Below are 24078 nucleotides of genomic sequence, written 5' to 3' on the forward strand. Positions count from 1 at the left end.
CAGGCAGACTCTCAACCACTGCACCACCAGGGAAGCCCACTATTTTCATTTTATATTTGGGGAAACTGAGGCAAAGGTGGTTAAATAACTTACCCAAAGTCACACAACTAAAGGTCAAAGGGTCATAATTCAAACACCCAGTCTGACTTCCCAGTTGGCATTCTTAATCCTTATTCCACCTTATTCCATCCTTAATCCACCTCCAGGTAGCTTTGAGGATGGTGATTTTAACCTGCATCTGAGGGGCAGAGCTGGGACCCTGCCAATAATTACTTCCTTGATGACCAAGAAATTTGTGGAGAAATTTCTCTACCTTGATCTGGGAATAGAAGTAAAAGATCAAACCACTTAGTGAGAAGCTACATTAACACAAGGATTAGAACAATAAGAGGAGCTGGTACTTTTTTTCCCTAGCTGTACTGAAATATAATTGACATATAATATTGTGTAAATGTAAGGTGTACAATGTGATGATTAGATACATGATTATGTATTTAATGATTATGACAATAAGGTTAGTTAACACTTCTATCACCTCATATAATTACCTTTTGTGTGAGTGTGTGTGTGGTAAGAACATTTAAGATCTACTCTCTAGAGCTGGTACTTTTAGCATGGAAACTCTCCCCAACTAGATTGCAAACCCCTTTGAGGGCAGGGACCATATTTCCAACTACAAGCATGGTGCCCAATCTGGTCAGAATCCAATGAAAATTTACTCTTGATGTGTGTATGTGGTTAATGACTTTGAGTAACAAGTTCTTAAGGAATTGTATAATTGCGTTAGGCTATGTCAAGTTAAGTAATGAAATACCATGTACCTCATTTGACTACATTTGTAGAGCTCTCCTCTTTCGGGCCATAAAAATGTCTTCCCAGATCTCTTCAGGTAGAATTAATTTTCTCATTCCTAGGTTATCGTTGCATGCTTTAAAGTCTTTACATGAATTTACTGAGCGATGTCAAAGAACAGTTGAATAAATAAAATATATATCATACTCCTGAAAAGGAAAAACGATTATAATAAAAATGCCAGTTCTTTACAAATTAATCTTTATATTTAATGTAATTCCATTCAAAATTCTTATGGGTTTTATTTGGTTTGCATGGAATATTAATTCTTTCCAACTTGCCAGTGTTCATCATCTTAAAAAATAAATGGCCAAAGGCTTCATTTTTTTCCCCTAAAGAAGATTAATGAAGGTGAACTTTCCATACTTCTTATTAAAACATATGATATAATTACAACAATTATAGATTGGGAGTTTGGAATTGACATATACACACTGCTATATTTAAAATAGATAACCAACAAGGACCTACTGTATAGCACAGAGAACTCTGCTCAGTATTCTGTAATAATCTATATGGGAAAAGAACTTGAAAAAGAATAGATACATGTATATGTATAACTGAATAACTTTGCTGCACACCTGAAACTAACACAACATTGTTAATCAACTATTTGCCAATATAAAATTAAGAAAAAATAATAATTAAAAAAATTACAACAATTATAATAGCATCCTCTGGGCACAAAAATTAACAGATCAATTAATAGAATAAAAGAAATGAGCATAGATATTGACTTTAGTATAAAAAATAACTGAAAGTGTAATAAAGGTGACACTAAGTCAGTAGGAAAGGGAGGATCTGCTAGGTAAATAGTGCTGAATCATTTGGCTAAATATTTGGGGAAAAAGCATTAAGTTAATTCTAACCTTACATTCTATACAAAAGAAAACTCCAGATGGATTAAATAAAATGTTAAAAAAGAAAAAAAAAAACCATAAAAGGGAACTATTTTTCAAGTTAGTTGAAGGAAGATTGTCACGTGGCATGCGGGATCTTAGCTCCCCGACTAGGGCTTGAATCCATGTCCCTGCAATGGAAGCTCAGAGTCCTAACCACTGGACCGCCAGGGAAGTCCTGGAAGATTTTTTTTTTTAATTGAAGTATAGTTGATTTATAATGTTGTGTTAGTTTCTGGTGTACAGAAAAGTGATTCAGTTTTATATATAATATATATATATATATATATATATATATATATATATATATATATATATATATATATTCTTTTCCCTTATAGGTTATTACAAAATATTGAGTATACTTACCTGTACTATACAGTAGGTCCTTGTTGGTTATCTATTTTATATAAAGTAGTATGTATCTGTTAATCACAAGCTCCTAATCTATCTTTCCCCACACCTTCCCCTTTGGTAGCCAGTTTGTTTTCTATGTCTATTCTGTTTCTATTTTGTAAATAAATTCATTTGTACCGTTTTTTTAGATTCCACATATAAGTGATACCATATGATATTTGTCTTTCTCTGTCTGACTTATCATTTAGTATGATAATTTCTAGGTCCATCCATGTTGTTGCAAATGGCATTATTTCATTCTTTTTTATGGCTGAGTAATATTCCATTGTATATATATGTGTGTGTGTGTGTGTGTATGTGTGTACACCACATTTTCTTTATGCATTCATCTGTCGATGGACACTCAGGTTGCTTCCATGTCTTGGCTATTGTAACTAGTGCTGCTATGAACATTGGGGTACATGTATCTTATCGAATTAGGGTTTTCTCTGGATATATGCCCAGGAGTGGGATTGCTGGATCATATGGTAACTCTGTTTTTAGTTTTTTAAGGAACCTCCATACTGTTCTCCATAATGGCTGCAACAATTTACATTCTCCCCAACAGTGTAGGAGGGTTCCCTTTTCTCCATACCCTCTCCAGCATTTTTTATTTGTAGACTTTTTGATGAAAAGGAAGATTTTTAAAAACACTGTTAGCCTCATACAATATTAAAAATCCCCATTACAAGAAAAGTCCCTGTTTACATTGGGCTCCAGTCCTGGATTTGTCACTAACTTCTCTGTGATTTTTGGGCAAATCACTTATACTCTTTGGGACTTAATTTGCTCATTTGTAAACTTAGGGCACTGGATCAAATCATCTCTAAGATATCATCCAGTTCTGACAATCTATAATTCTGATTCCGCTCAAAATCTCTTTCCTTTGGCTCCGTTCCAAAGGAATATTGGGCATTTATGCCCATCAACATAGGACATGTAATACAGGAAAGCAGACCAGGTGAAGCTGTTTTCTCTTCTGACTGTGGAAGTAAAATTCACAGAAGGCATTGATGTCTTCATCTTCCATTAATACATTTAACGAAGCATTTATTGACGACCTATTATATACCTGACCCTGTCCTAGTGACTTTTATGTGTTATCACTGCATACTCAGAGCATGTCAGAGAGATCATTATTCCCATAATACTCTCAGGATTGTACAGGTTAAGATATATGACCAAGTCATGTAATTAACATGTGGCTAACTCAAAATTTAGACATGTATTTTCTTGACGGTCTGATTCGGAGTCTAGGAAAATTATTCCAAGAGAATCTGGGCAAAAAGGACAAACTCTTAACACACACACACATGGTATTAAGCTGATCTAATATACTTTAAAAATCAGATTTTTTACTAAATGAATACTGTTGTAATTTTTAATGGACTTAATTTGTATTGGGGAGTCAATTCCTTCATTGACTTAAAAACACCTGAACTAGAAGCATTCCTAGCCTGCTTTCAGGTTTGCTTAGGCATCTCTTCTGAAGACTTTACTGATACAACATAGAAATTATGGCAAAGCCCAGTGGAGTCATTGAACTAAAAGTCTCAATACTGCTCAGGAAGGGATGCCAAATTAAATAAAAAGAGCCCCAGCAGTTCTGCAGCTGCGTGCCAACCCAACGGCTAGTATGAGGTAAACGAGGACCAAACTTCATTTCACTTGTGACCCTAGCCAGTATTTAAACAAAAATGCCTAGAGACTGACACACTGTTCTATAATAAGGGAATAAATATCAATAGCAAAAATAATTACAAAAAACAATAAACTACTCGCAAAGACTTTCTTAGATCTTAACTGAAAGGACTACCATTTAAACTCATCGCCTCTCATGTAGTCGCTAGTAAAGGGTGAGACAGTAGATTGTAAGCATCAATTTGTAATACATAGCCCTAGGTTTACATAAAAAAATTATATAGAAGGCAGAGGTATTCCTGTTGCTTTCCTTTCCATGTCTTGTGACAATGTTTGAGTGAAGGTGTGGTATTAATATTCACCATTATGCAAAGATCACAAGCATAAGTAACCCCCAATTTTTTTTTCTTGTATGAGATGTAATAAACATGCAGGTGAAATGCCAGTACTTTATTATTCTTTCACTTTTCTAGATTTTTTTCAATCTGGAGTGATTACTCTTCCAGTTTTTAAAAATTTCTATTGGAATGCTACACTTAATGCTACTAAATATAGAGAGACAAAATAGAACCAAAAATAGTTAGATTTTTGTCAGTCTGAATCTATCAGAAAATCCTGAGTCCATTATATTTCAAGTTCCTTTAAAGAAAAGTTTCACGTAAAATCAAGTTATCACTTATGTTTTAACTTTGTAGAATGGTCTAATAGTAACAAATTACAGCAAGTACTGTTGTTAGCTATGTTTTAATCCTTTGATCAGTTTTTTCCAATATGTATTCCAAAGAATACTGGTTCCTTGGAATGTTAATAGGTATTCCATGAAAGGAGGGTTTTGTGGTCCTGTAAAAGTGGTGACCATGAGGTTAAAGAGAGACAGGCTGACTTTCATACAACTAGGCCAGCTGCAGTCACTAACATGCTGATGTACATTAAGAATCTTTAGGAGGAGAGGGGCCAATGCCATTAGCAATGTTAGCAAAATTTCCTCAGAACCCTTTTTGCAGAACAGCTATAGAACCATATTCAAAGGAACAAACTTTGAGAAATTTTGCTTAAGGGCTGGATTTTATTTTAACTATTTTTAATGGAAAAATTTTTAGAAAACATTACATTTTTTCCATCTTCATTCACATTTTACTGGGATTTAATATTTTCTTGGGGGCTTTGGGGCATCATAACAAACTCCACTTTTTTTTTTTAATGTGATGTACTGTTCAGGGCCTGTGAGGTGTGCAGATGTTTGTACCTCAGACTTCTGTGTGTTCCAAATAATATTTCTTTTGGCATCTCCTCCATGGTCATCTCTACTCACCACATTCTTTGAGTCTGTTCACAATCCCAGGGTCACTTCTGCTACTAACTACCCTTTTATTATCCTAAGACCCTTTCCAGTTCTGAGAACGGTGACCCTGTGGGTGCCTTTTCTCTTCCTCCCTCCCTCCCTCCCTTCTTCTTTCTTTCTTTTTCTCTTCCTATCTCTCTTGTTCTCTTTTCTCTTTCTTCCTTATTCCTGATATTGGTAATTGATGCTTTCTCTTTTTCTTGATCATTCTTGCTGGGGTTTATCAATTTTATTAATCTTTTCTAAGAATCACTTTAGGCTTTGTTGATTTTCTCTGTTATTTGTTTTCTATTTCATGTATTTCTCCTCTTATCTTTTTTATTCTCTTCCTTTTACTTATTTTGGGTTTATTTTACTCTTTTTTTAAGCTTTTTAAGATAGAATCTTGGATCATTGATTTTAGACCTTTCTTATTTTCTAAAATAAGCATTTAGACTGATAAGTTTCCCTCTAAGCAGTGTTTTTAGCTGCATCTCACAAATGTTGATATGTTGCATTTTCATGATCATTCAGTTCAAAATGTCTCTAATGATTTTTTTCTTTGACTTGTGAGTGTGTTGTTAAATTTCCACATATTTGGGCTTCCCTGGTGGCGCAGTGGTTGAGGGGCCGCCTGCCGATGCAGGGGACACGGGTTCGTGCCCCGGTCCGGGAAGATCCCGCGTGCCACGGAGCGGCTGGGCCCGTGAGCCATGGCCGGAGCCTGTGCTCCACAACGGGAGAGGCCACAACAGTGAGAGGCCCGCGTACCGCAAAAAAAAAAAAAAAAAAAAAAAAAAATTCCACATATTTGGGGATTTTAAATTTATTTTTAGTTTTCTCATTCTTTTTTTTTAAATTAATTAATTAATTTTATTTTTGGCTGCGTTGGGTCTTCCTTGCTGCACGTGGGCTTTCTCTAGTCGTGGCGAGCGGGGGCTACTCTTCCTTGCAGTGCACAGGCTTCTCATTGCGGTGGCTTCTCTTGTTGTGGAGCACGGGCTCTAGGTGCGCGGGCTTCAGTAGTTGTGGCTCGCAGGCTCTAGAGCACAGGCTCAGTAGTTGTGGCGTACGGGGCTTAGTTGCTCCGTGGCATGTGGGATCTTCCCCGACTCGAACCCGTGACCCCTGCATTGGCAGGTGGATTCTTAACCACTGTGCCACCAGGGAAGCCCCAGTTTTCTCATTCTTACTGAATTCTAATTTAATTCCACTGGCGACAAAGAATATACTCTATAAGATTCAAATCTTTTGAAATTGATTGAGACTTATTCTGTGGCTCAGGATATAATTTATTTTAGTGAATGTTTCATGTACACTTGAAAAGAATGTATATCTCACCATTGTTGGTTGTAGTGGTCTATAAATATCAGTTAGGTCAGGGTGGCTATTGGTGATACTCAGATTTTCTATATATTTTTTTCATTATTTAGAGAATACTTAGTTTCTGTAATCAAACCCACGTTGATAAGACCTTACTTTTTTTTTTTTTGGCCGTGCCACGTGTCTTGTGGGATATTAGTTCCCCAACCGGGGACTGAACCCAGACCCTCAGCAGTGACAGCATGGAGTCCTACCACTGGACCACCAGGGAATTCCCAAGATCTTCTATATTCTTTTTTTTTTTTTTTTTTTGCGGTACGCGGGCCTCTCACTGCTGTGGCCTCTTCCGTTGCGGAGCACAGGCTCCGGACGCGCAGGCTCAGCGGCCATGGCTCACGGGCCCAGCCGCTCCGCGGCATGTGGGATCTTCCCGGACCGGGGCACGAACCCGTGTCCCCAGCATCGGCAGGCGGACTCTCAACCACTGCGCCACCAGGCAAGCCCTATATTCTTAATGATTCTTAAAATCTATTTGTTCTACAACGTACTGAGGGTGGAATTTAAAAATCTTCAACTCTAATCAAAGATTTGTCTATTTCTTTCTTTAGTTTTAATCATTTTTATTCCATTTTTTTGTGTTAATGTTATCAGAGGCATACATGTTTATGATTTTTATGTTTTCTCAACTAATTGAGCTTTTTATCCCTCTTTCTCTTTGATAATACTCCTTGTCTTAAAGTCTACTTTGATATTAATATAGCCACTCCTTCTTTCACTTACTGTTTACAATGCTATATAAATCTCTTTTTTGTTGTTATTACTTCAATCTGTGTCTTTAAAACTAAAATCCATCTCTTATAGATAGCTTATAGTTGTATCTTGTTTTGAAAATCCAGCCTGCTAACCTCTGTTTTTTAATTAACAGTTAGTCCATTTCCATTTAATGTAAGTATTGACATGATTTGATTTAGAACGACCATTTTTCTACTTGTTTTCTATTTTGTCCAACTCTTTTTTGTCCCTTTGTTTCCTGCCTGACTTAGGATTATGTGATTTTTTTTAAAAAAATTTTAATATTCTGTTTTATTGGCTTTTAGGTTATACCTCTTTGTATTATTTTTAGTGGTTGCCCTAGGGATTACAGTATGCATCCTTAACTTATTAGAGTTTCCTTGGAGTTAATATTGCACCAGTTCACATACAATGTAAGGAATTTGCAAACTATAGAATTCTATTTACCTCTCAATTCTTTGTGCTTTTGTTGTCACGTAACTTACATGTATTGTAAACTGCACAATATGTTGTATTTTTTTGCCTTAAACAGTCAATTGTCTTTAAGAGAAATTAAGAGGAGAAAAATATATAGTCTTTTATATTTACTATAGAGTTCTGAGTTTCCATCTTGCATCATTTTCTGTCAGCCTAAAAAACTTCTTTTAAGCATTTCTTGTAACACATACTGCTTATGTGTCTTCTTTTATCAAAAAAAAAGTCTTTATATTGCCTTTATAGAGAATTTTGAGTTGGCAGGTTTTGGGTTTTTTTAATTAATGCTTTAAAGTTCCATTGTTTCTGATGAGAAGTTAGTAATCATTCAGATCATTGATTCCCTGTATAGAATGCGTCTTTTTGTTTTTCTTTCTTTTCTGGCTACTTTCAAGTTTTTCTCTGTCTTTGTTCTCCAGGGGTTTGATCATGATGTGCCCATGTGCAGTTTTCTTTGTCTTTATGCTCCTTGAGATTCATTGAGCTTCTAGGATCTATAAGTTTATGTTTTCCAGAAAACTGGGGAACATTTTGGCCATTATTTCTTTAATACTTTTCTCCACATTTCTCTTTCTCCTCTCTTTCTGGGACTTCAATTACATACAAAATATACAACATGATATTGTTCACAGGTCACTGAGGATCTATTCATTTTTTAAATATTTTTTTCTTTTTGTTCTTTAGATTAGATAACATCTACTGCTCTCTCTTCAAGTTCACTACCCCTTCTTTTGCTCACTCCAAACTGCTGTCAAGACTATCCAACAAGCTTTTCATTTCAGACATTTTACTTTTCAGTTCTAAAATTTCCCTTTAGTTCTTTTTTTATAGTTTTCATTTTTCAACCAAGATTTTCCATCTGTTAATTCATTATGATAATATTTTTCTTTAAGGTTTTTAAAATATGTGTAATAACAGCTTTAAAGTCCTTATCTGCTAAATCTACTCTCTGGATTATCTTGATATCTTTCTTTTTTAAAAAACTAATTTATTAAGGCATGATTGACATACAAAATCTGTACATATTTAGTGTATACAACTTGATGAGTGTGGTGAAACCATCACCACAATCTGTGCAGTAAACTGGTTCATCACCTCCAGGCTCTGTTTCTATTGATGACTATTTCTCTTGTGTGGATAATATTTTCCTATTTCTTAGCATTGAGGACATTATAGCATTGAGGACATTATAAATAATGTGTTGCATAGACTCTGAATTCTGTCACCATGCTCTAGAATGTGTTAATTCTTTTTCAAGCAGGCAATTAATTTGGCGAGACTCAAATTCCAAACTCTGCCCTTGGTGGGTAACAGCTGGAATCTCTGCTCAGTTTTTTTCAAATTGTTAACTGTTGCATCTTTGCTGGGCTTCATAGAATCTCTTCCATATATGTGTAGCTCAAAGGTCAGCCAAGGATTTGCATGCTATTTATTTGCAAATTATGGACCCCTGCCTTGCAACTTCCTCCTTTCTGGGATTCCCCTTCATTTTCAGCCTTTATGACAGCCCTAAACTTCATCCTCTTACTTCCTTAGCCAGTAAGACTGTGCCTTTCTTCCTAAATTATAGCCACTTTGCATCTCATGGACTGAGAAGTACTTTCGGACCAAAGTCACACACACATAAATCTCAACTGTTACAGTTCCCTTCTTTCAACATCAACTCCCTTCTAGCTACTGCCTGTTTTCAATTTATCTCAGTACCTTCAAATAGTTGGTTTTTAAAAAAATATTTTATCCAGAATTTATGATTGTTATCTTCAGGAGGATTAGTCTGTAATAAGCTACTCTATCATTATCACAGTTGTAACTAGGTCACTTTTTAGTCTTGCCATTGTATAATACTATCTTTATCAAAATGAAAAATATTTGCTATTAATATGGTTATGTTAATTGCTACTTTCCAATAAGTCTTAAGTGGTTATATTTTTTTAAACTTTTATGGCTCTATTTCTTCTTCAGTTGAGAAAATAAGACAGAATTAAATGAGTTCTGGATTATGTAATGCCACCAGGGTACTATACAAATACTTAAAATATATGTTGTAAATGTAATAGGCAAAGTACAAAGAAAAGCTATAGGAACTCAGAGGAGGAAGAGATCAGAGGTAATTTCCTAGAGGACGTTACCTTTAAGCCAATTGTTAAAAGGTGACAGCAATTTAGTAGCCAGAGTTGAGAAAAAGAGAGAGAATATTCCAGAAGGAACATCATAAGCAATGCAAAAAAAGTGGGAGGTTGCAGGCTAAAGTCTTAATGGTTATAGCTATAAATATAATTTATAACTCAAAATCAATACTTAAAAGTCCATAGTGTGAACATACTGCTATATATATAAAAATATGGGTAAACCTCACACCAATTTTAAAAGAAAAAAGCCAGATACAAAAGAATACATACTGTAATAATCCATTTATGTAAAGTTCACAAACAGAAAAAATAATAGCTGATAATAGAATTCAGAATAGTGGTCACCTTTGAGTTATAGTAGTGACTGGGAGGAGCAAGAGAGGGGCCCCTGGGGTGCTTGTAATGCTGTACCTCTTGTTCTGGAGGCTGGTGACCCACAGCGTCCACTTTGTAAAAATTTATCAGTTGATGACTTTATGATTTGTGCCTTTAAAAAAAAGTTATACTACAATAAAATGTGAAACAAAAATAAAACCCAGTTTCTGGTATGAATAAAAGTTTATGGTGTGTATCTCCACATATTAACACATTAATTCCTCACAATGGCCTTATGGAAGGTCAGTGATGATGAATTTTATGTTAAATTGAATTATGTAAACTTGAAATACCATGATGTAAAATAATTCTTGCTTTATACACAAAGTTTGAAATAATTCAAATGCCCCCCAATTTAAAAAACAATAAAATTTCATTTTCTTTCAAAGCTGGATCAATCTGAGTGAATTTAAGATATATCTAAGCTTAAGTTTCCACAGGAAGGCACCACTTGAGTAAATAAGAATATCCTGTGTTATTTAGAATATGAGTTTAGCAAGTGTAACACATGACAGTAGATTAGGGGCTTCCCTGATGGCGCAGTGGTTGGGAGTCTGCCTGCCAGTGCAGGGGACGTGGGTTTGAGCCCTGGTCTGGGAACATCCCACATGCCCTGGAGCAACTAAGCCCGTGCTCCACAACTACTGAGCCCGCATGCCACAACTACTGAAGCCTGCATGCCTAGGGCCTGTGCTCCACAACAAGAGAAGCCACTGCAATGAGAAGCCTGCGCACCGCAATGAAGAGTAGCCCCCGCTCGCTGCAACTAGAGAAAGTCCGTGTGCAGCAACAAAGACCCAACGCAGCCATAAATAAATAAATTTATATTAAAAAAACCCCAGTAGATTAAATGTGACAATAATTAATGTTTTCTCACGTCACAGTTTGAGCAGAGCAGTTTATGGCTGACACGGCAACTCTACAATGCCAGGTACCCACACACTTACCATTTTACTGCTCTGTCCTCCTGAACAGGCCATTTTCTATCTTGTGATCTAAGATGGCTGCTACACTCCCACCATCTTGTCTGTATTCCAACTGGTAGAATCACTACAATTCCTATACTGCTGGCCAGAACTTGTCACAAAGACACAGGAAGCTACCACAGGGCCTGGGAAATGTAGTTTCTGGCTAAGTAGCACACTGAAGGTCCACCAGCAGTCTTTGCCATATCTGCCATTCTTTGTCTAGCTGTCTTGAATTATGTGGTTTACAATTATGAAATGCCTCCAGGAACAAATCCTTTACATAAAATTCAGCTGCCCTGTAGATAAGAATATCCCTATTTTACAGAAGATAGAACTGAGACTCAGAGAAGATAAATGACTTACCCCCCCCTCCCACCCCCACCCCTACATTGCTAATTAAATGGCAGAGCTGGGACTCAAATCCAGTGCTCCAAGCTCAGGGTTCTTGCTTTTCTGCTACAGAAGCCTCTCCAGGCTCCAAGAATACTGGTAATCCTTAGTCTGAGAGAAACTGAGACTCCTACTGTATCTAAGTTAAATGGCACTTGGAAAGGAGTGAGAGAGGACACGGAGTGGTAGAGCTTTACTATGAGGATGTAGTAAAGCTGATGACCTGAGCTGTGTTTTGCTCTAAAGTTTCAAGAACTCAGGAAGCAAGAAAATATAGTAAAAAGCCCTGGGCCACGAAACAGTGACATGCATTTTAGTTGTGCTTCTGAACTAAAAGGCAGATTAGACATGTGCTCCAGCCATTTTCCCTTTCTGAGTTTTAGTTTCCCCATCCAACAGATGAGGAGGAGTGCTGGGACAGGGTTGCTGAATATGGCCCTGAAGGTTGTGCACAATTTCTTAAATTCACGAAGCAGGAGATTCTGGAGCAGAGTTAGAGGGTGCAACACAGCTCCAAGCCTAACCCCTCCCCAGTCCTTAGAAATACTACTGGTAAATTCTTAAAATATTGGGATTCTCAGAAATACTACAAAATATGGAGAGAAGACAATCAAGTGGCATTCTTATCTTTTTTCTCTTCTGACAAGGGAACTTGGAAGAAACAAGTGAAATTAAAGTAAATAATGTGTCTGATTCCTCCTGAAAGAAGTGACTACTTCAAGATCCCACCAAAATGTTCCAAAGCCCTGGGGGTGGGGGTAGGGAGGGATGGTTTCATCCTCAATTGGGTAGAGCAAACCCTGATACAATACGTTCATCAAAATCTCAGGAGACGGAGGAGCGTCTACATATTTTAACAAAAACCGCGTATGTCCTAAAACAGAGGCTTCTCCCACCTATGCCCTCAGGTCACAGAAAGGTGGAGAAAATCCAGAATACCCAGTTTTCAGATGTTGGGAGAGAAAACACATTGGTACCAGACAATGGGGGAGGAGATACTATATCAGAGCAAGTAGAATGTCTGTACATAGCTGCCCAAGTATGTACAAGGGGAAAAGAAATGACACAGTCACTAATGATCTATTACATACATGTCAGTATTTCACCCACAGCTAACAAAAGAAAAAGAGCTGAGGAGGGAGGGAGAATCATGGGCTGCAAAAGACAAAGCCTAATCTAGGAAAAAACCTAACTCAAGGAACAGAAGGAATTTTCTCACAATTTCTTCACATTGTAGCACAGCTTGATAGGAGCATAAATTAAGTAAAACTAGAGCTCAACCATGAGATGATAAAATAGCAGAATGAGATAAAAAGGGAGGTTGCAGACATAAGGAAATAAATTGAATACCAAAATACTTTATGGAACTAATAAGTAAACTATAAATAGAAAGAACAGAACAGATACTGCTGAATACTGAAATATTGACATGGAGAAAAGACTGTAAGCACAGTAAATGCAGAGGAAAAAATAAAGGAGATTAATTAGAAGTTAACAGATATGCATATTAGTTTGTTACCAGCTAAGCTGCTGTAACAAAGAAATCCAAAAATAATGCCTTAAATAAATTAGTTTCTTCTCACTCACAAAAGAGTCCACAGGTAAGAAGTCCCAGTCTGGCAGGATCTCCTCCAGGAGGTCATCCAAAATATGGTTCCTTCTATCTTGATGCTCCATCACCTCCTCATTCCTGTGGTTATAGGACATTCTCATTTCAATGGTTGAAGCTGGCTCCTTTACACACCCATGTATCAGTCTGTAGGAAGGATAAAAATAGTCCAGGGCAAGCACTCTAAGGAGATGCCACAGAGGTTATACGTATCACTTCTGCCACATCTTATTGGCTTCACGTCTCCATTTAGCCACAGGGGACACTGGGAAATGTGGTCTTTAACTGGATAGCCATGTGCTCAGCTAAAACTCAGTGTTCTATTCTCAAAGGAACCAGGAGAGAATGAATAGTTAGGAACCACACTATGAAAGATAAAGATGAGCCAACATTTAAGGACACTTGATGTCCCTCACAGAGAGAACCCAGCAAATGAAAGAGAAGATGTATCTAATGCTGTAATTTAAGAGCACATTCTGGAAGTGAAGAAAGAACTGAATCTGCAGGTGGAAAAGAAACATTGAATCCCAGGAAATTTTGATTTAGAATATTTAACATAAAGGTATTTCCTAGTTAAACACTTGAACTTGAAAGGCAGAGAATGCTTCAGACATCCAGGCAGAAAGAAAAATCACCTACAAGGGGTAAAAAATGAGGCTGGCATCCAATTTCATTATATTCATTGTGGAAGACAATGGTGTAGTCTACAGAGTTTTAAGATAGGATGGCCCCGGGTGTAATTCAAGTAAAGGTTCAGGGAAGTAAAATACCCAAGAACACTTGTTGGAAAGAACTGCTTGACAACCAAAGCCAGGCAATTTAATAATCCACCAAAATAAAGAACTCAAGCATAAAGAAGCCCTGACAGAAGGACTGTTGATGAGCACTGGATCCATTCACATGTAGAACTAATACCAAACAATCATAGCAATGATGGTTTCAAAAAAGAATGTGAATATTATAAATCTGGACAATGTAAAAATAATATAATACAAAATTGGGAGGTGAGGCAGAGGAGATGGGAGTAGCAAGAAAGTTCTAATGTTCGCCATCTTTTGAAACTGGGATATGTTATCCAAAATAAAAACATGTGGTGAAAAAAAACCTAAATGTTTTTCATAATTGCCTTTATTTAACAATGGAGCAGGGGTCCACAAATCACTGCCTGAGGGTGAACCACCTGTTTTTGTAAGTAAAGTTTCATTGGAACACAGCTTCACCCATTTGTTTCCATATTGTTTATGCTACTTTCCAGCTATAAAAATAGACTGAGACAGCTTAAAATTTTTACTCTCTGGCCCTTTAAGAAAAAATTTGCCAACCCATGCAGAGGAGTCTTTTTTAATTCACAGGAATCTTGTGGTAAAGAAATATTTATTTGAGGCTTAATGATTTGTTGGGTTTATTTTATTTTTTATCTTTTTGATGTGATTTTAAAGTCTTTATTGAATTTGTTACAATATTGCTTCTGTTTTGGTTTTTTGGCCACGAGGCATGTGGGATCTTAGCTCCTGATCAGGGATCGGACCCGCAGCCCCTGTATTGGAAGGCGAAGTCTTAACCACTGGACCGCCAAGGGAAGTCCCAATTTGCTGGATTTAATTCAGCCTTTTCCCTTCCTATTAAATTCATGTCAAATTAAGTTTAATAATATAAGTCCTACTTTTATAAAACAATAGATCAATCACTCCAAAGATGTCAGGGATAGTGAATCACCTAATGATATTCGGTATGGTTTCTTAAACTTTCATCTCTGTGTTTTTCTGCATTATTTGGAATCTTTATAATGAGCATATATCATTATTACCAGAATAATAAAATAGAATGATTTTTCTATTTGAAAACACTGGAAGCAAATATACCAAGATATTCACAATAATTAATTCTGGCTGACAGGAATATGATTGCTGTTTTCTTCTTTACGCTTTTATATATTTTTTAAATATTGAAGAAATTTTAAGCTATTATAGAGGATTTTGGCATAAAGTGATAAAGTTCTGAATTATAGTTTTGGAAACAGTAATAAGTACCAGATATGAGGGACATTGCTCTGTTTAGAATATGATTCTTTCATTAGTAGTATACAAACCAAAAAGCATGATTCAACATAAAATATAAAGCATGAGATAAAAGAGAATCCAGGGGACTTCCCTGGTGGTGCAGTGGTTAAGAATCTGCCTGCCAGTGCAGGGGACACGGGTTTGAGCCCCGGTCCGGGAAGATCCCACATGCCGCGGAGCAACTAAGCCCGTGCGCCACAACTACTGAGCCTACGCTCTGAGCCTGTGAGCCACAACTACTGAGCCCACATGCCACAACTACTGAAGCCCACGTGACTAGAGCCCATGTTCCGCAACAAGAGAAGCCACCGCAATGAGAAGCCTGGGCAGTGCAACCAAGAGTAGCCCCTGCTCGCCGCAACTAGAGAAAGCCCTTGCGTAGCAACGAAGACCCAACGCAGCCAAAAATTAATTAATTATTTATTTTTTTTAAAAAAAGAGAGAGAGAGAGAGAGTAGCCAGAAGCAGATGATACTCGACTTCTGTTAGGCAACCAGCATATTCATAAAGCCGGTTTCTTTAATTTGCATTAATCTAAACCTACCTTTCCAGTCTCATCCCCCACCTTATCCTCCTGATACACACAACATACTCCAGCCACACAGAGCCCTTCATCTTCAATGAGATCTTCATGCATTTGTATGCTATTTTGCTTTGCCGCCACCATTCTTTCTACCTACAATTGCATCCTCTTCTCTATGGGATATCATTCAGTGCTTCTTTTAAGACATAATTTAAGTATCACTGACTGCAGTACATCTCAACCTTGGCTGCACAGCAGAATCACCTAGGGAGCTTTATAAAAATACCAAGGCCCAGGCCCCAGCACAGCTGTTCTGGTTTAATTGCCCAGGGTTGGGACCCAGGCAGCAGTATTTTTAAAAAGCTCCCTGAGTGATGCTAATATACAGCCAGGGTTGAGAGTCATTGCAAAGCCTTCTGCAATACCAGCAGGCAGAGTTAATTACTACCTCTTCTGCACTCTCATAGCTCTTAGATTTTCCATTGCTCATGAAATTTAATGCTTATTGTATTAAAGTTAGTGTTATATAGTAAATGCTCAGTAAACGCTGAAGGTTGTTACCGTCCTTCTTCCAACCAAGCATATGCAGAAATGTAAACTTGCCAGGATGTCACCCCTCCATGCCCCCTACACACACACACACACACACACACACACACCTCACTGCCTTTTCAGCACAGCCCTAGACCTTGGGTCTGGCTTTTACATTGTTGGGATTTATGCAATGTAAAGAATTAAAGAAACCAGTGTTATGAATGTGCTGACTGCCTGAGAGAATCCGAACATCATCTGCCTTCCACCCTCATCTTTGTGTCACACTTTACATTGTGTTTGATGTCAGATCCTGCTACTTTAGCTTTCAAGAGCAGGTTGTCAGGTGTACTTTGTCAAAGGCTTTCAGAAAATCCAGATAAATGATGCTGTAAGCCCCGAAACTGCCAAAACTATAATTTACACCTTCACAGTACTTGACAATTTTATTTAAGTGGAATCTTTCTTCCTTCGATTTACCTTTGCCTCTCTGACCCTGAGATCAATCAGATAACTGGAGACCCTTCCATTTTTGATACTGAGTGTCCTCAGCTATGCCTGCGCCATGTCTGGAGCACAGTACACTGGGTGATTGTCTCAGCCTCCCTGGTTAGGAGGAGCTCCTGGAAACTACTCCTCTCCGGAGGTGAGGTAGGGAAAGGAGAGCTGAGGATGAGGAAAGGAGACCAAGGTGCATCAGCAAGACAGAAGTTCCATAATCACACAATGCGCATACACACTCTCATCAAGGCAAGACCCAGAGCACTGACCTTTCCTCTTCCCACTCGCCTGGAAGGAAACCAATTGCATTAACAGTCTGCTCTTTCCTGTTAAAAATCCTATTTGTAGTCATTTTAAACTGTCCTCACCAAACATCGCCAAAGGTTTTGGTGTCCATAGGATGGTAGTTGCTTATAGTTTCCCTTAAGTACCACATCCTGGCAGTATGGCCCTAAAATAACTTTGTTCACAGACATTTCTCAGCCAGTAGATATTTATTTTGCAAAGTGATTTTCTCCCCAGAGTCTTGATGAAACTTTCCCTTTCTTTTTCCTTAAGGTCATCATGACCTTGATGAACAATAAGATGTACTACAACTGAGTCCAATGGCAAGTTTCACTAATGCAGAATCAGATTAATCTTCAAATTGAATAATCTTTGCATATCTAGTACTCTACGTGACCTGAGACAAATCTACTAAGCTTTCTGACTTGGCTCTTTATTAGCAAACCGTTACCTAGTTCCCTTGGAAGTTGTGCAAATTAATTAATGTTTGGAAAACAACTGGAAACTTTAAAACAGTCTATAAATACCAAACAGTTGCATCTTCCTTGCTGAGAGGGCCCAGGTAATTCATAACCTCCTATAATAAAGGTAAAATAATGTGCTTGGGCTCTACAATTAAATGTGATTTATTTGCAATACCTATAATCTTCGAAATCTAGAAACCATTTAATAGAAACAGTTCATATTTCATAACTGTAATAAAAGCATGTAATGACTTTAGGAAAAGTAATATCTACTGTAAGTGATCTAGACATCATGTCTTTAACCATTTCTAAGATCTGCAAGAGTATGGTGAGAGTTTATCCTTAACCTGTTAATGTTGACTGATAGATTTATCTTTACATTCTCCCAGTTTTTCTTTATCCTCAAAACTCTAATATGTATTTCCTAGAAAATTTGCCTGTATAAAACTTTGCTGTATTCAAAGCCTCCTGTCAAGATTTAGCACTTTTATATTTTAGTCATTAAAATTGAACAAAATCTTAATAGTTCCTTTATTAACTACTATACTGACTTTGCATAGTGGAAATCACAACATGTTAATTGGATTTAATTAACTATTTTAAATTACACAAACTCCTTACAGTAGACAATAGCACAGGGTACTCATTAGCAATAAAATTGGAGCTGATATTGCTACTTTATTAAAACTTAATGAAACTATTCATAATCTTATTTATTGTTTACAAGAAGAAAACTGTGCTCATTTTGAAGGCAAAAAATGTCTGCTGAAAACAAATTTTTGATCATTTAGGTGAAGGCTCAGAAGTTAATAAAAGGGTCCACCATATCCAACCTCACGGTTCTGCCAGCTTCTCATCGCACGAATCCCTATTTCACCCCTGTGCCAGTCTTACAAGTGGATGCCAATAAAGGTTAGTGATTCAATAACCATTTTATATGTTTAGGAACATAGGGAAAGAGCACTGAGGTGGGACTGGGGGCCTGAGTTTGAATTTGGATTCAGCCACTAATTCTCCAAGATGACTTCAGACAAGTCAAGTCCTCACTGTAGCCTGAGTTTCCTTCTCTGTAAATCAGAAGGTTGGACTAGAGTCCCTTCCCACCTCTAAAATCCATGATTCTATAGATTTACTATTGATTTAGATGTTGATGTTATTACACATTAAAATTATTATTTTGTTTAAGTGATATTATTATAAGTTTTCAAGCTTCTGAGCAGATAGTTTCTGATGCTTTTCCGATAGCATTTAAAAACATTTCAATATACTATTATACAAAAATATGAAGCCAGAATTTATGCAATTAGCATTTAAACTATGCATGTCTTAGTCAAAATACCAGAGTTTGTGAAACCAGTGGATTTCTTGTTTTTTAAGCAAAAGGTCATGTCATCTTTATCTCAGTATCCCCAGTGCTTAGAACCATATCTAGCATTTTGTAGATACTAAATTGTTGGTTGAATGAATAAGCAAATGAAAGAGTAAGCAAATGACTAAGGACTGAGTGTCACAAGTGTAACCCTCTTTACTTCTCCCTGATACTTAATTGGCTGACATGTTAAAGAATTCTTTTTTTTTTTTTTTTTGTTGCACCAGGTCTTAGTTATGGCAGGTGGGCTCCTTAGTTGCAGCTCCAGGGCTCCTTAGTTGTGGCATGTGAACTCTTAGTTGCAGCATGCACATGGATCTAGTTCCCTGACCAGGGATCGAACCCAGGCCCCCTGCATTGGGTGTGTGGAGTCTTATCCACTGTGCCACCAGGGAAGTCCCCCTAAAGAATTAAGTGGATCACCTTTTGTACCTCAAATATGAGCAAGTGAGATGATCTTTAATTATTTCTATCTCACTTTCTAACTGTTGTCTGGAGTATTTTGGATCTAAAGTTGGTTCCCCAGGGCTCTTCTGGTACCTGAAGATTTAAAGTCCCCCATCTTGTAGCTCCTGTATCCTCTGTCTGCTGACCCAGTCAGTGGTGGGGTACAGCAAAACTCAAAGACAGCCCTGCATCATTATAAGTCTCTTAATTGATTAAACTTCCTGCAACTGTAACAATTACTTTCCTAGTTACAAATCATTGTTGTTGAGAAATCTTTGTGACACATGCTTTTAGTTGGTTTACATAATGTTTACTCCCTGGGAAAACTTCAGCAGAGTTTCTACTTCTTGCTTTAGAAACACTTACATTCTTCCTGGGTCAAATTAAGATGAATAAAATAATGAATGAATGAATCAATCAATCAATCAATCTATACTTGCTTTAGCGATAGACACAATAAAAAATTGCTGCAAAACAAAGGTAAATCTAGAGCCATGGCAACTTGGTCCAGAAAAACATCGTATTTTCATCCCTCAATTATCTGCCAGAGAACACATGGCCTACCATAATATTTGTAATTAATTAACCAATTAATCAACACATTTATTGAGTACTTGCCATATGTCTGGTACTGTGCAAGGTAATATGAACACCAGGAAAGCACAAGCCACACAAATGTAGATAGAGTGTCCAGACTTTTACATGTCCTGATGCTCTGATCGGTCATTTAAGTCACCCCAGATCTACACAAGTCCAGCATGTGGTGAAAGATGAACAACATCCAGAAGAGAGAATAGTTTTGGAAAATGCAGGGCAAACTTCTCTACTTCTTCTTGAATTACCTTGCTAAATCCAAAGAAGAAAACTCCCCCAACCCCTCCACAATGGTTAAGAATATAAGTCTCATAATAAAAATGTTCCATTTAGGCTCTGTGTGACAGTGGGCAAGTTGCTCTCTGATCTTAGAATAAACTCTAAACTCTATAAACAAGGCATGCCTGACCTGGCCTCCCTTCCATTCTCATCTCATTCTGCTTTCTCTGTGCTCCAGCCACATGGGACTTCTCTCTCTTCCTTATCAGGCCAAGCACTTCTTCACATCAGGCCTTCACAAGTGCTTTTACCTCTGCCTGTAGAAGTCATTTCCTCAAGCATCTGTCTTTTTCCTTTATAGATGATCACAGTTTGTAATTATATATTTATTTGTGAATTTATTTAATGTCTTCTCCACCCCTAAAGGCTCCATGAGGTCTGTCTGGTTCACCATTGAATCCTCACTCTCCAGAATATTTCCTGAGTGGGGATATTATAACAGGCGCTTAAATATTGGTTGAATGACTGACACAATGAATGAATTTCTAATTCCTAATCTAGTCAACAGGAAAGTGAGAGAGTTTTGAAAATGAAATGAGACAAAGGTGTTAAGGGATGATTTTCAAAAACAGGTAAAATCCTGACTCTCTTACAAATGAACACGTGTCAAAGATTTTATTTACTTAACTCATCAGTTAAAGGAGAGAATTTGTAAGCTGTCACAACTGGTCTGAAGGAGAATCCAAAGAACATATCTTTGTAGATCAGGAAAATTGAAATAAATTTGCAAATAGATGGAAAATTGACATTTCTATGGAAAGAAGGAATGTCCCTTCACCGGACAGAATTTTTTTTCATGTCTATAGATATGAATTATTTGCATTATTATCAGTTTTTTCCCCACAAGTTAACTTTAATCTCTACAGAATTGTACAAGAGCCTAGTCAAAGACTAGGTTCAGATAGTTCCTGAATGCATTCCATTGAAAAGGTATCCAGTAATCTCTTTTGCTTATTCTAAAACATAAAAAAAAATTTTCCTATAATCTTCCCCCATTTTTGATACAAAATGATCTAAAAAAATTATTCACAAAATAAGGCTGGTCTCATTAGGTTTGGCCTGATAATTTACATAGGTGCAGCAAGAATGTTAATCACCACATAGGCCATCTTAAGTTTGCTCTGTTGGAAGTTTTCATAAGGAATCTCAGATTGAAGTTTTTAAATCCTCTATTACTTGTTATACTGAGGTTAGAAAATCAAGCCCAAGAAACTCTGTCCACCATATTTCAACTACAGAACCTATAAATTTGGGTACATTCCTCTCCTCTAGAGGTGCTCCAAATATCCTAAGCTTCTTGGACCTGTTGGGAAATGACATTCCTTTCCACCTGTAAGGATGGAAATCCTGTAAGCCATGTATCAGGCCAGTTTTTCTGGGAGGGCTTTGGAAGCATTTGGTTCCATAAAGTCAAGCTTAGTTCTTTAAATGTAACTTATTATACCTCACTAATAACATCATTCTTAAATATGAAATTCCAGGCAAGTTCTTGGTTGCATAAGCAGTTTTTTCAATTATATCTTAATAAAAGAAGAAAAGTTTCTTATTGAAACTATGCAAATAACCCATATTGCCATGAAAAGTAAGGAGGCTCAGTCAGAGTTTCTGAATTCGGGAGGTGAGAGGGAGCTCATCGAAAGTAGTAGAAGTTCAATTTCCTTATTTTCTGGGAATTTTAGGAATATTCAATTCCTGTAAGTGCTCATTTCTCTCTGTAAGTCAATCAGAACACAGCTCCTTTAATTTGAGACTTTACAATCTAATTTATTAATACCATCTGGAGACAGGAAAACATTCTACGTTCACAATGAGAAATAAAGGGCTTTCTGAATGACAGATCAGAGAGAGTTTATAGCTTCAATCCTACAATTTCAGCCACAAACGAAAAATAAACACAGAAACACAAAAATGTAATGGTCCAGATAGCAAAAAGTTAGTCTCCTTCCTTGTGGGTATGAAATTCCTAGTTGAATTGAGCTCAAAATACACACATAGACAAACAGAAGTCTACAAACCATATTCTCTATTGTCTCTCACTCGATAGGGAATAGATCTCTGTAAGATCCATTTACAAAACTCACCAAATTCTCAGTCGTAGCCACCAACAAGGACTAACTTATCAGCCATTAATATGGAGTAATATCAAAATTAGAGAAACAAGAGTTGGCAAAGTTCTATTGCCACTTTGAATTCACCTATGGGTGCCAAGAAAATAAGTGCCTGGCTTGGTTCCCTGTGATATGTACCTTTTCTGGCAATTTCAGGTGAATCTTTTGCTCATCTTGGTGGGATCTCCAAAATTGTTAAAGGATATATATTTTTGAAAGTAAAACCATGACTCTTATACAACTATAAAAAGAACACATCAAAGATTCTGTTTAACTCATTAATTAAATGAGGGAACCAGTAAAATGTTACAATTGATTCAAAGAAGAATTCAAACAGCAGACAAATTTACGAACCAAAAATTTGGAAATAAATTTGCAAATGCATGCAGAACTGAATTTTGGGGGGTAGGGAAAGTACTGTCCCTCCATGTGACAAAATTTATTTGCATATGTATAAACAAGAATTATTTGCACTGCTCTTGGTTTTCTATAAACTAACCTTAATCTCTACAGAATTGTAAAAGAGATTAATCAAAAACAAAGGTGATTATAGGGTCAGATAATCTCCAGAGTTTCCAGCATTCTGATGAAAAGATAACCAGTAATCTCTTTTGCTTATTCCAAAATCATAACATTTTCCTTTCGATGGTAAATGCACACGTGTGTTTGTCTAAAATTAAGTGAATTGCTTCACCTAGTACTAAAGCAAGGGTTAAAATCATGCTCATATTCTTTGGGATTCTCAGAGAATGAAACTCATTCTAGTAATGAAAATACACTGAATTAGAAGCAGCTCTGTTTTCCACATCTGCAAAGTAGGCACAGTTCTTGGACATGGGATATGATATTTATAGGTGGAAAGTATTTGTGAGGACAAAGAATTAGTCTTTATATTTTAAAGTAGTTAAATTCTGGTGTTATAACAATTAAAACCTGGAGTACTAATTTTGAAAAGGGCTTGAAGAGTTGTAATTGGGATCAGTAGTTCTTAAGTTTTAACAGTGCAAAAGATTGACCTGGAGTGCTTATTTAAAATGTAGATCACTGGCCCCAATTCTAGTGATTCTCAAACTTCAGTGCACATAAATATCTCCTGGAGGCTTCCATAATGCAGATTCCCAGGGGCCTCAGAAATTTGGACAGGTCTGGGATGGGGCCCGGGAATCTCCATTTTTAATAACAAATTCTTGCCCCAGATAATCCTGCAGTAAGTAAACTGAAGACTTCTCTTTGGAATCATTGTTTTAGAATCATTTACCATCATTGTTTTGGAATCATTGTTCTTAGTGAAGTCTTCTTCAGCTCTCCCATCCCTCAGCGATCATTCTTCTGAATTCCCATAACCCTAGACTTTAATTTCCTGAATGTGACATAATATAGTCCTTAGAGATAATAAAGCAAATGAAAACAATATTTATCCCTCTTAGGATGTGTGCCAACTTCTTCAACCTAGTCCAGCTTAGGACACAGTTTTTTACTTGGATTTCATTGAGAGCCAGAGTTCTTTATTTTTCTTCCTATTAGCTGAGAGCAACAAGAAGCTGAAGCCCTATCACATGTCTATGTCAAGTACTCCCTGAGTTTCTGGGTTTCTGGCTTCAATACCATAGATCCACCTTAAATGTGAGTTTCGCCCCTCACAGCAGGTTTTGCTCAATTATTCATTTACTCATTGATTTATTCATTTTTTAAAACAATGTCTCCTGTCCTTAAAAAACCTTGGCACCAGTCAAATTGACACAGTATGA

The 24078-nt window shown here is 36.9% G+C and overlaps 1 protein-coding gene across 1 annotated transcript in view; it reads left to right on the forward strand.

The window, feature by feature from the left end:
• IQCH (IQ motif containing H) overlaps nt 1-24078 on the forward strand; it is a gene marked incomplete at both ends in the record, with an annotated part of 78974 nt that overhangs the window by 48860 nt on the left and 6036 nt on the right. Inside the window, one exon of the mRNA XM_082850471.1 lies at nt 18325-18445. Coding sequence (XP_082706597.1) covers nt 18325-18445 — 121 coding nt within the window. The remainder of the gene's footprint in view (nt 1-18324; nt 18446-24078) is intronic.

The sequence above is a fragment of the Leucopleurus acutus genome (assembly GCF_964270905.1).
Source record: "Leucopleurus acutus genome assembly, chromosome: 1".
NCBI classification, from domain to species: Eukaryota; Metazoa; Chordata; class Mammalia; order Artiodactyla; family Delphinidae; genus Leucopleurus; species Leucopleurus acutus.